The sequence below is a fragment of the Amphiprion ocellaris genome, chromosome 4 (genome assembly GCF_022539595.1).
Source record: "Amphiprion ocellaris isolate individual 3 ecotype Okinawa chromosome 4, ASM2253959v1, whole genome shotgun sequence".
Classification (NCBI taxonomy): Eukaryota; Metazoa; Chordata; class Actinopteri; family Pomacentridae; genus Amphiprion; species Amphiprion ocellaris.
In genome coordinates this window covers 10,781,817-10,795,083 of record NC_072769.1, presented here as the reverse complement: position 1 = coordinate 10,795,083, position 13,267 = coordinate 10,781,817, and the positions used below count along the sequence as shown (strand labels likewise).

At 38.1% G+C, this 13,267-nt stretch overlaps 1 protein-coding gene across 2 annotated transcripts in view; it reads right to left on the bottom strand.

Annotated features, from left to right (window-relative positions):
* Nucleotides 1-13,267, bottom strand: part of LOC111564216 (inactive rhomboid protein 2) — a 31,344-nt gene that overhangs the window by 13,174 nt on the left and 4,903 nt on the right. The window contains exons 1-7 of one of the 2 annotated variants that reach the window (XM_055009635.1): nt 7,684-7,887; nt 6,292-6,441; nt 4,065-4,216; nt 2,295-2,478; nt 1,249-1,470; nt 567-695; nt 63-172 (exon numbers count right to left, since the gene is read on the bottom strand). In XM_055009635.1, coding sequence (XP_054865610.1) covers nt 63-172; nt 567-695; nt 1,249-1,470; nt 2,295-2,478; nt 4,065-4,216; nt 6,292-6,429 — 935 coding nt within the window. In that variant the 5' untranslated portion in view covers nt 6,430-6,441; nt 7,684-7,887. Of the gene's footprint in view, nt 1-62; nt 173-566; nt 696-1,248; nt 1,471-2,294; nt 2,479-4,064; nt 4,217-6,291; nt 6,442-7,683; nt 7,888-13,267 lie in introns of those variants that run through there. The other variant, XM_023263671.3, reaches the window with a different exon arrangement.

Sequence of the window (13,267 nt, the reverse complement as noted above, 5' to 3'; positions counted from 1 at the left end):
GACTCCAGTTCAGGGACTTTCTAAAGAGGTTTAAGTTTTTGATTGTGTATTTTTTTACTTACAGGTTGGAGAACTTCATGTCAGGCTGATCGCACGGAGCAAAAGAGGCCGATATGGGAGGCGATTCAAATACATCATCAGCCATAGAGTATAACTCATCATGGGCATCAACCTACGCAATAGAGGTAAGGGAGGTCCCCCAAAGAAGTGCAGAGAAGAAAGAAAAAACAAAGTGCAGTTATTGATATGTAGTCAGGCATCATTGGTGTTCAGAGAGCAGATTTTTGTTTCTATTGCAGAAGAACTACAGGTAGAGGACAAACAGGACACCTGAAGAGAATCTAGGATGAAAAAAGTAGAAGCTAGCGATTTCTGAAAAAAGAAGGCCGATAAAAGAGCCAGATAAACAATGAAAATGGAATAAAGTGAGGAAGACTGTGGCTGCTGGCATATTTAGAAAGGAATAGAAAGTAAAAAAGGCATCAGTGTTTGCCAAAGAAAGTACAAGTAAAGAGTGCAATTGCTGCCAAGGCACTGACAGGTTGTTACAGAGAGTGGCTGCTGACCTTGCTAAAGAACAGCGACTCGGATGCGTCTGCAGAATCCACAGTATCTTCGTCCATCCAGCTGGGTCTGGCGAAGCTCCTTCTGGGGAAGCTGCGACCAGTCTGTGAGCCTGCCAAACCACTACGGCCCTGGACAACACACACAACACAGAACAAATGATTTCATACATGCACAAAGTTTCTTAAGCATTGTTGCATTACTTACAACTATGGTATTAATCATGCAACAGAGTATCTATGAAGTCAATACAATTTTTGCTATTACACTATGGAAAATATCTTTTGATTTACAGAAATGTTTTAAAAGTTTACATGATAAAAATGTATGGGTTTAAATATACTTAAATTATGTTTAAATATTTAGCGTTCACGTTTGTATTATTTTTGGATTAATTTTTTAAAAAAGGATATGACAGATGTCTATGGTGGTAGATCTGAGATCTGTACGAGTTTTACTTCAAAAACAGTGTGGTAATGTTTTCTAAATTTGATTTTCTTGCTATGCCATGAATTCATAAAGATTCCCAAGAAATCAGTTTTTTGATTTTACTGACGAGTAAATGGTAAATAGTGAATAGTTCTAAACAGTAATGAAAATTGTGATTGCTGTGGAGAAAAAAAACACCTATTTCTATCTGGAATACACCTCCAACATACACAGGCTTTCTGGTAATCTACTCACCCTCAGCAGGTTGGACGCAGCCCTGATGCTCATGCGGGCGACAGATTCTCTCTTTCTTCTAGGGAAGCGGCTGTACCCGGAGCGCTGGCTGGTGAAGGAGCTGAGTGAGGTGACCCCCGGTGTGACAGGAACTCCTGGAGTGGCATGAGGTGTTCTCGGGGAGCGACCGTCCATCTCATCTGGACAACGGAAAGCTCGACCCCGTGCCAGGGGGTCAACAATCTACCGGAAACACAGATTGGTATCAGCCTGACAAAAATATTAGTGTTACACCATGACATTACCATGAAATTGGACACAACCATGTTAACTGTTGTAATCACACCATTTGCATATACTGTACTCTGAAAACTGACCTTCAAGGAGATCATAATTCTCAGGAAGATGAGTCACTCGGATAACTTTAAGATGTGCTGAGTTAACAGTGTTTCTGTGCATGTATGTATGGATACTATGCTGAAACAGTGCTGACCCCATGGAAATCTTTGTCATTGACGCCCCAAATTATAATCCCAAAGCAGAAGCAGATTTCAGAAAGAAACAAGTGGAAGAAGGTAATCACAGGACAGAGAACAAAAGATAAATACAATACTAGATGATAAGTAGATGAGTAGAGCCACCTGCCAAGAACTGAAGACAGAGACATGATTCATCTGGTGCGCAGATGGTCCACGTCTGTCACCATGCAGGACTTTAATAAAATGTCTCCATACAGACACACTTTATCAAAGCCAGTTACATTTTCCCTTCACTCTCCAAAAAAAAATCCATCTTATTTATTCTGTATGCTCCTCTTGAAAAAGAGGTTTAATATTTTGGAGTTTGTGAAGTAGAAATGTGAATTCGCAGTAGCCACACTTATGTGTCACCCTGTTTATTTTTGCTTTCTGTGTAATTATTTTTCTTTTCCTCCAACAGGATTAGTATATGACGAAGTATCTAAACAGCATATAGTGAATAAAATCACATTCTGTATGTGACTTATTGGCTTGTTTGGAGTGTGTAGCTCAAGGCACATTGTAATTGTGTCTATAATGGTAGGATACCTTGGGCATCCTATGTGTGGCTGGCGAGTCCAGGTTCTGGTCGATGCTGGTGGTCGTCTCAGGCTCTCTATACTGGGCCTTCAGTTTGCCATAGCGCTGGCTACAGTGGCGTAGGCTCTTCCTGTGCCATACCTGCTGCTTGGTCTCGCAGTCTTCGCCTACCCCAAACCACTGGGCTGTATTCCTAGTGGTACAGGAGAAAGTTGGTAGCCACAGTCACGCATGACACAAAAATCATTTCAAAGGTTGTTGTATTTGTTGTATGGCTCTTAAAAACTTGACGGTCTAAAATAAAAGCTGTTAAGATACGAAGAGGTTTACTTCTGCCATTCCTTTAGTATCCACTAGAACCAGTTAGCCTCCCAAACTCTGTCATATACAGTCATGGTAAAATGAAATATCTTAGCGGTATATGCGGCTAAAAAAAATTAAAGATTCACTGTGGTAGACATGTAAGACTGAATAATTTGCTGAAAAAGGAGCACAATATGGGACCTTCAAAGGAACGTGGCCAGAGAACATACATGTGAGGACTGTAACCTGTGCTCTTCTAGTAACATCTTTTGTTTGTGCTGTGATAGATGGAAAAACACTGAACACAAGAGTTACGAGATGTCAAATTGGCCAGCATATCAGTAAAACATGGCATCTGAATGGAAATGTTCACTGAATAGCATAATTTTATTTCCTTTGTTGAAAGCTACATAAAAAAGCTACATAAACAACAACAAAGCAAAACTGACAAAGAATAAAAAAAAAACTGTCAGAAAAACGTGCTCTATTTCCACACCACAATTACAAAATGCTGTTTAACCAACACTGACACAGCTTCAGGAACTTTGATTGTGCTACATTAAGGCTTGTAAATGTTGTAACACTAAACTGATGAAATTCTGCAATATACAGCTAACACTTAATATTTCTAAATATTGCAGTCTTAAACACTCTGCATTAGTAAACTGCATTACGTGTTCTCACATTTTTTTTCACTGCGCTCAATCATGAGACTCTTGGGACACGTTGCTGGTAAATATTGACAAAATAACCATTAGCTGTCAACTGATTAGATGCTCGGGATGCGAGCTGGGGACCTTCTAGCTGCAACACGACAGTGCTAACCACTGAGCCAATGTGCAACCCATTACAGAGATCCTGAAGAGGAAATTTTTTTGGTCACTACGTTTAAGGTGAATGACCTGTAGGGAACAGCTCTTGGATATATATTGCACAATACCTTTTGGTGAAAAACACTTCACTGTGTCTTTTCATGAGTTTATGATTTTGCTGACTACATACACTACCAGTCAAAAGTTTGAACACACATTCTCATGAAATGTTTTTAAAAAAAATTTCATGACTAAATACATTGTAGATTCTCATTAAGGCATCAAAACTATGAATGAACATATATGGAATTATGTAGTAAACCTGTAAGTGTAAAACAAGTCAAAACATGAAGTTCATGGAGAGAATGCCAAGAGTGTGCAAAGCAGTTATCAAAGCAAAAGGTGACTATTTTGAAGACTCTAAAAATATAAAACATGTTCTGACTTATTTCACACTTTTTGTTTACTACATAATTACATATGTTTTTATTCATAGATTCGATGCATTCAGTGAGAATCTACAATGTAAATAGTCATGAAAATAATGAAAAACCATTAAATGAAAAGGTGTGTCCAAATTTTTGGCTAGTAGTATATGTATCCACTGTAGGTATCTGATTAAAAACTGTCAAACATGACTGTGCCTTACTGCTCTCCAGCTTACCTTCGGATGCTTTGTGACAGTGATGTTTGTCTACCAAACTTCGACCTTCTGTCTCTGGCTGAAAAGCCTCCATCTCCGGCTCCAGTGACGCTCTCAGACACAGAACCAGTTGCTTGGCCACTTACACTTTTTTTCAGAGACGGTCGCACTGGCTGTTCACGAAAAAGGAGAAATAATATTGCTGTTAGAATACAGGAAATGTTGATGCAATAAAGCAAACAATGCAATAGCAATGTCTGCACAGAGTAAAAAAAAAGTTTTAAGTGTAAGAGTGACTACTACAATAACCTGCATAAAGTGGCAGCGGCAAAGCAGGAAAGACAGATAAAAGTACTGTAAGATTACATATAGACCTATTAAAGCATCACAGCACTTAACTGTAATAAGCCGATAAAACAGTGAATTATTGCAGAGCCCTTAGGAATCTAAACAACATCTCAGATGAAATTAGTATCAAACTATAAGGCGGCATAAAAGTAATTTGGTAATTAGAATTAGTGGCAAGATTAAATCCTGGTACTAAGATATTTGGATTAAGTGCTCAATTAATGTGGTCTTTCAGTCAATATCTAGTCTGGTCACGTACAGCTACAAGGTCCAGAAAAAAAACACCCTATCAACCCAATCTCTTAAGCACCCACTTGAGTATGCTGCTGAGTGTTCTTCTGTTATGTGGGGTGTAGTAATTCTTCAGAGAGCCCATTAACCTAACCTGCAGCAAGTCTGATTTGGTGAGGCTAATGGTACTGTCATTCTGAGAGCTAATGGGGCTCGAAGTGAGCTGTAAGTTCGCCATATGTTCAGGCTGAGGCTTGTTAAGACAGGGTCTCTGTTTCTGCCACTATAGACATGCTAGCAGAGAAAACAAATACTGCACATGTAAATTCCAGGATTTTAAACGCTTTATCCAGATTCTTCCTAAATTCAAAACTCAATGTGTCATGGTAGAACTCAAGTTTCCAAGTGTACATATAGCTGTTTCAGTATTAACTACAGTACATGAAGCAGCAATCATCTCCAGATTTAGAACTATTTAAACTCGTCTTAGTAATGGAAAAGTCAGTAGCCCATACACCACAAAGCTGTAACAAATACTGAACTTGCACTATATTTGCATGTTTACAACACTGCTTGTCATTTAGGAACAGTTTAACTGTAGCATGCTCAACTGAACTCTGAGTACTGACTGCTTTGTGTCGCTGAAATGTCACTGTTTGTATCCTAAGCACGGGCCCACAGAGGGATAATGTATGGCCTTGTGTCCATAAACTGTGAGACAGCTGTCCAAAATGCCTCTTTGCCTAAGCAACTGGCAAATTCAGAGACACAGAGTAACACCATGCTGCCCTATTAATGTGTTAGGTGATTTTAAAAGTAAAGCACAGCCCAAAGTCTGTCATTTTCTGACCCTGTATATGTTAAGTCTATGTCAAATGAATAGTAGACATGACATCTCCTTCCAAAGTGCTGTACTATACCAGTCCATCAACCCAATAGAAATAAATCAGCTACTTTAACTGTTGCAAAAATGATACTGAATACCAAAAATCTTTGCTTGCCATTTTTTTTTTTTTTTTTTTTACACAACAAAATTTCCCACAAAAAATGCTGTACTCACTTTTACTATGATTTAAATCAGGCTACACTATAGTCTTTCAAGGAAAGTGGTGGGAATTAATTTAAAGGGGTCATGCATATATACATAAATATAAAAGAGGCCATAAGCTTGTAAAGACATATTTTTGTTTACTCAAGCCAAACTTTCATAACATTGTGAAATCAGAGGCAATTTGTTTAGTGGTTAGGTTAAAAAAAAGATATACTGAGTATCCTTACCTTCAGCTTGATAAAATAATGTTTCATACAAATTTAAACAATTACTCTTTGAACAGGTGCCAAATTTTAGGGCTGGACTCAATCTCAATCATTTAAATCAGAAAAAATGATCCTGGCAACTTCAATACACACACTGTCAACATTAAGGTTAATATGAACTGCTTCTGTACACCAAGAAATAAGTTGAAATGATAAATATGCTTACTGCTAAAAATTATTTCTGACAGTAAATAGTACATATTATAATAGGGTTTGCACTCCAGTGGTGCCATTTGCCATAGGAAAGCAGTGTACACTATGAGAAGATGTGGTTAATCATGTAACAACATCTTCTGCTTGCCTCTCACATGAAGCAGTGAAGGACAGAATCAAGTTGAAACAACCAACTTACCCGTTTTTCAGGGCCGTGTGACATCATCTGCTCAGGTGGAGGGATGACTATTACAAGGCTGGGTGGCTTCTTGCTCTTTAGACGACTATCTGTTTGGCTGCCATTTGGAGGAGGCTCCTCCCCGTCCTGTGATGCCATCCTGTCAGAGTGCTGGAGATGAGAAAATCATAATGGATGCAAGTTCTAAACACAGTTCAATAGTGTTATTTCAAAAAGTTTTTGATATGCCATTACTACACAAGTTTATGGGGAGTCTATACATAGCCTCTACTAAAACTCTTGTAATGTACACTTCCAAACAGGATTACTGCCAAAACATATTTAGAAATATAGTAATAATCGACCATTTTTTTCAAAACCAAGAAAAAGTCATGCTACTAAATATAAACTTTGGGTCCACTGCCACCAGCAGTTGCAGATGTTACTCTATCACTATGACAGTGGTAGTGGATGATAAGAAATATTTTCTTCTCTGGCATTGTTACAGCATACATCCTATCCAAATGTGAATTCAAGTTGATATTGTCTAATTACATATTTATCTATATTTTCACAGGATTACTGGGGCAGGGTGAAAATATTTATCTTAGCTCAATTATCAACTAACAAAAAAATAAGAGATTAAATCTATCAGAAAATGTTCAGCTTCACAAACTGGAATGTTTTTTGTTTGCTGTTGTATCAAGTCTTTCCTGGTAAATCTGTGCACAACAGTGGATACATTGCTGGACCCGAATATCCGAATATTCGGCCGTGACGGTGGTATCCGAATATATATTGTGAGATCTCCACAACACAATAGTAGACACAGAAATAATTTGAGGAAACTGGTTAACCAACAACAACAAAAAAAAATCTAAAATTGATTGTGCAGCACTCAGTGTAGTTGGGCTACTAATGAAAAAGCAACTGATACACCAGCTGTTAAGGTGGTGGGAGTGACACCCGATGACATCAGATGACAGCAATCAATAGTGCTTTCCAATCATCATGCATCCTTCACGTGGTTAGTAATCTATATCCTTTTCCTCTGTTGAAACAGTCTTGCACTTGATTTTTTTGATTTCATGCAATATTGGTACCCTATAAGCTTAAACTTGTTCTTCTTCTGTCAGCCTATAATTTGGAGGCTGTCACCATATATTTTACACCAAGTTATTTGAAAAAAATACTCAGCAAAGTACCAGTAAAGGATGACTCCTGCGTCTTACTACCCACGTTAACAAACAGCTGGTCATATTTACTGTGCATACATGTGTACGCATACCGTGCCCACTGGATGACACAAATACCACATCCTAAATCTTGTCATCTGATTTGATGTAGCTGAGCTGCCATAATGACGCTCGTTACTTTGTGTGCACATGGACAGAATTAAACTTTCAAACTCACTTATCTCTGTCTTGCAGTCTTTACCAATCACAGTCGATGGCAGAGCAAGCAGCCAGTCTATTTCTGGAGCTCAGAGTGTCTCATAGCATTACAGCAAGTATTTCCAACAAAATCAAAGGCATTGCAAGCATAGACCTATTATGTCACAAGCCTTCCCCAAAATATCCATTATGGTCCTAAAAGCCTTGAATGCTGTCCTAGAGTTGTGGTTTATAAAATCAATGCGAGACCCTGACTGTCTGCGACAGGAATGGCAGCAGCACAGAAACCTGACACCAGCTCAGTCAATAGCCTAGTTTCCACTACACAACCAAGGAATGGTTAGGCAGGGCTGACTATATTGTTCTTAGCACTTTCCTTTGTGCTTGTTCCCTCAAAAACACAATTTCTATAAAAAAGGGGTGTGCATTTACATTCTGCCAACATTTTTTTTTTTTTGATTTGAAGCTTGAACAGAATGCCTGATTCAGCCCTCTTGAGACGGCTATACTGGCAATCTAGCCTGTGGTTCAGTAGAGAGTGGTGGGTAGAGGATGGAACCCACCCACTTAGATAATGAAATAGCAAGGAATTTATCTAATGGATAGAGTGCTCAAGTGGCAGAAAGACTGCTGCTGACCACACTTCATCAACGTAGACAGGCAGTTGTTAGGATACACAACGAAAACTAATGGGAACAGATTAGACTGTATTATCCAGAGCCAAGATAAGCGTACAGAGAGACTAGAGACATATGTAAGGCATTTACTTGGAGCTTTCAAGATTTAAACAACAGTTCTAACTATACTCATTTTAAAATTCAACTCTATCTTTAGGTTAAGTCATGCATACATTAAAACAATATCATGACAAACTAAGATTTGTTTTTCTTAAATAAACAACAGTGGGTATGACAGACAGCATGGATCTCAACTGATCCAGAGGCCAGATCCTCCATGCAAGCCCATTTCACAAGAGGGGTAAAATGTTTTTAATATATTGTTAACCTGGCCTGCAACTTATTTTTTCATTTTTCCCCAACTTCATTTTCCTCCAGTCTTTCATTGCACAGCTGCACAATTAAACTTTGGCTTTGTTACATTTGCCTTTCAGCAAACAGCCTCTAATTATGCAATTTCGAAATAAGCATGTCAGATACACCACCACCAGTCTGATGTACTGTGGCATGCCAACAGCTAAAACAAAGATTGACCTCAACCACCGACAGGTTAAATAGAGGTGAACCATTTCCGATTTTATGTGTAGATTAATGTGACTGTGTTGTGCATGGAGAAAGTCACCATTTTCAAGGAATACAACTGTGCAATGCACTAGTCTACTGAACATGTAGAGCATTGTGCTAGGTGCAAGGGAGGGAAAAGAAGAAGAAAAACGAGTTTCTTGGTATCACAAGGAATATACTGTTGTTGGCATGCGCTGTTCAATTAAAAAAAAATAGATTTTTTCCTCAGAGTGTTCCAGTGGTCTGTCTAGGAACTCAAATTACTTGGCAGACCCTTCAGTCGAACATTGATGGTTTGGAACAAGGAGATTAATTCAATGAATGGAATGCAGCTTCATCATGAGTGTGTAAAAATAGTGACTTCCATTTAATGGTGCAACTCAAGTAAATCATTTTCCAAGTGGCTATTTCTTCTTAAGATAAATTTATTCAGACTTGCTCAATGGTGACAGCCTATTGAGAAATTAGACAAAAATGCCCCCCCCAACAGGTATTTACAGATAAGAAAACATTTCTACTGGTGTTACACAGCAAGCCTGTTATGACAGACTGCTCATACCACCAGCATGAAAAACATCTAAAGAATGAGCTCAGATATTTTTACTTAACCCATTCCCATGATTTTCTCCAGCTGTCGGGAAATGGTAGTACGTCAGCACGATGCAGTACCACAACGTCTCATTTGCTAACATAAGCATCTATGCACGTTCACTCAAGTATTAACCACACCTAGCTAATGTGACATTTTGGGTGAGTTACATACAATTTGTCATGCTCCGGTTGTATTTCCATAAACACATAAAGAAGGGAATGACAAATCAAAAGCAAGTTAAAACTTGCTAAGAAAACAAACAAAATCTACAACAAACCTATTAGCATGTAAAGAAACAAACAAGAAGCCACAGGAGAGATAATTCAGCATCAGATTCCTCAGTCTCTGAGATGAGGGTTATATGTTAGTGGATCCCAAACAATGATGTGTCAGAGGGAGGGCAGGACATGACCACAATGACATCATCCATAAGTGATCGTGTCACATGACATGGAAAATACCATTTCTAACAAGTGTCCCTGAATGTCTCAGTCTCTCTGGTGTCTAACAATTCATTGATTTAACTAAAGCTCCCTACTTCACTATTAATCAGCAGAACAGTGTGTACGTTCGCCACCTTTAGACTGAGATCATATGCTCCTTTGGAGGGTGTCACCATGGTTCATTCTCATCCCACAGGGATAAGTTTGCCCTGTGAATGTGGCAGTGCATTTGTTTGTGTGTATTCCCCTTTGTCCGATGCTCCAGGCAGCACTATGAAAAGACTGGAGTGTGCTCATTCAATCAGAGCTGTGTAGTTTTTGCTACATGTAACAGGCTGCAAAAGTGCTTGAGACAAACTACCCCTGTCTTACAAACACCATACACAAACTCACATGTAGGGGTGGGGAGAAAATATCACGTTTCATTTTCTGCCACACTTACTCCACACAGCAGTTGACTGACTCCATTTGGACTGTAGGTACAGTTAAGTTAGTGTACACTGCACCAGACGATAAACAAGAGTGCCTGTCTAGCTTATTAACTGACTAACTTTATTTTAAATATGGCTGTATTGTTTGACAATAACAAAAACTGCAAGAAATGTGGTTCTGATAGTAAAACACCATGAGCAATTTATACCACACTTCATTAGATTTAAACTATTATTATCATGACAGTATAACTGGTAGAACTACACCGTGATGGTCTATGGTATGACAAGGCTCCAGACTACAACCAAAGGGGTCACATTTGCAACCTTTTTGTGAGAGTGTGCGAGATAAAATTCCAAGTGGTCGTATTGTGCTAGTGCCATGATGACCATTAAGCTGTATCAGTATCATTCTAACTGGCACAGGCAGCTACTGCATTAACCACAGTGGTGTCAAGTAGTACTTTCATAACTTCAGTATATTGTGTATTTACACTTAAAAATGTGGTCTTCTGGTGAAATGCGGAGTGCACCTACATGCGCAGCTTTTTCCACGTATAGAAAAGACCGCATGTAAAAAAAAAAAAAAATCATTTGGTTTCATCTTGCACAAATTTGACATTAGAACACTCTAGTTTAACTCTTTTCAAAAGAATTTTTGGTCACATACCTGTCTGAGCACCGCACCTACCAAGGAGCAACTACTGCAGCCTGCAATGTGGGGGCTTTAGAGGACATTAGGAAATTGTCTGTATTGATGAGAAAATGTTCAGCAAATCATGTATTTTGCCTGTGACAAGGTGGGAGGTGGGAACCAATTGAGAAAGTTTGTTGCACTGGTGCTACCAGTGAAAAAGTTAGCCTGATTTCCTGTATGATATAAAACCACATCTACAACAAAAAAAAATTGAGACATCAACTATGACTATTACACAGGCAACAAAACTTCTTCACTCAGTCTGTATTTTTGGCATTCTTTGCCAATCTGAACCAGGGGAATGATTGAGAATCGACAATATGCGACTCCACAGCAGTAAAAAGCATGTTCTCGGTTCTTGCTGTGTAGAGAAAAAACTGAGTCTTGCTGAACTAAATCACTGAAAGTTCCAAGCTCACCCTTTTTTCTTCTCTTCCATTTTAAGTATTTGTGTGACTCGTCTGAGCAACTCATAGTGGTAAAGCAAGCACATTTACTTTATGGATGAAAGTAACTAGCATTAACAACTGTGCTGTGCCAGTGACCAGAGCATGTTTATCCAATTGGGAAATGATATAAATATGAGCTAAGTACAAAGATGTGACTGTTTTCCCATGACAAAGGATAAACTCAGTTACTGCTACTTGCTATTGGAATGCATAAGACTGAGTAATGGTATCTGAGCAGTAAGCAGACCATAATGTATAATAATTCCCAGTTTCATCTATCATTTCACTAAACTGTATTCCACTTAGGCCCTCAGCCTTGTGATTTATTGGTTGGTAAATCTTCTAAATGCATTCAGTGACAGTGTCGAGTCTCCTCTGAAATGAAGCTATGGACAAATATTTACAGGAAAGATTTTCCATGCAATGCAAATATGAAAACCAGGTCTGCATTAGAGCTTCAATGATTAGTTCTCTTCTGCTAAGTTATTTGCTTAACTTTTTTGATCGAATATTCACTTTGAGTAATTTTTAAAGAAAAAACCAGTACTCGCTTTTTTTCCTTACTCCTCTATGACACACAGATGACATGAATTGGGCTTTAGGAAAAAATAATTGCCATTTCATATACCAAACAACTAACTGACCATTTAAGAAATAATGAACAGATAAAATGACAGTAAAAATATCATTAGTTGCAACCCTGGTCTGCATTTGGAGTTGATAAGTATATGAAAGCACACTCCATACTTAAGCAAGGCATTTTTCTCATTCTCATCACATATTTTGGGTCTTGTTGGCTTTTACCATCAAAAGTCACAATAATTCTGAGTCAGGCAGCAATCATTTAGCATGTCACATGGTGCCGTTTCTGACACTGCTGGGAATGTGTGATAATCAAGTACTGGGCTCCAGACGATGTTGCACAACTTCTTCCATTTTGTCATAGAGATTTGAATTTGCTTGTTCACGCTTGCTTCACCTATAGCAACCACCCAAATTTATCCTAACGTAACTATGTCCGATATACTTAGAAGTCTAGATCAAATTAATAGCAATTTTGAGATTACCCTTTTGAATGAATTAATAATGTTAGCGTACAGCCGAGGTAGGTGCTGTTTGGTTTATTCTGACATGGGTGAAGTTAAATGAGGAACTGATATCAGATATGTGACTTGTCACTTCTTCTGAACTTCCACAAAGTTTTACATGTCTTCCGATGTACAGCCTGACAAGGACACGCACAAAAGCATGGCTAACTGTTGGTGAACCATAAGCATTAACCATTTAAACAAGATGGTGTTAAACATTAAACAGCATCACTGCATGTTAAACCGTTTTAAACAGGATGAATGCTATCATGATTTACTAATAAATGGCCATTAATTAAATATTGCAAAAACATCAGATGAGAGCAATTATGAATGAACATAGAAATCTAAAATCTATAAATTCGAACATGGAAGTACTCAGAGGATTAATTAAATAAAATTATAATGTGTCAGTAAAATGACAAATGAGGAATGCATAATAATATTAGAAACTGCAATTATTTATTTATTAGAACTGAGCACAACATTGAGGATTGAAAAAGTGATGATGTTTAAGTTCACACAGACTTTATGTCGCTGAGCAAATTCAATTTCAATTCAATTTTATTTATATAGAGTCAATTTACAAAATTTGTCATCTCATAGCACCTATCATAATAAGGCGAAGACCTTATGATTTTTTCAACAAAGAACAGAGAACC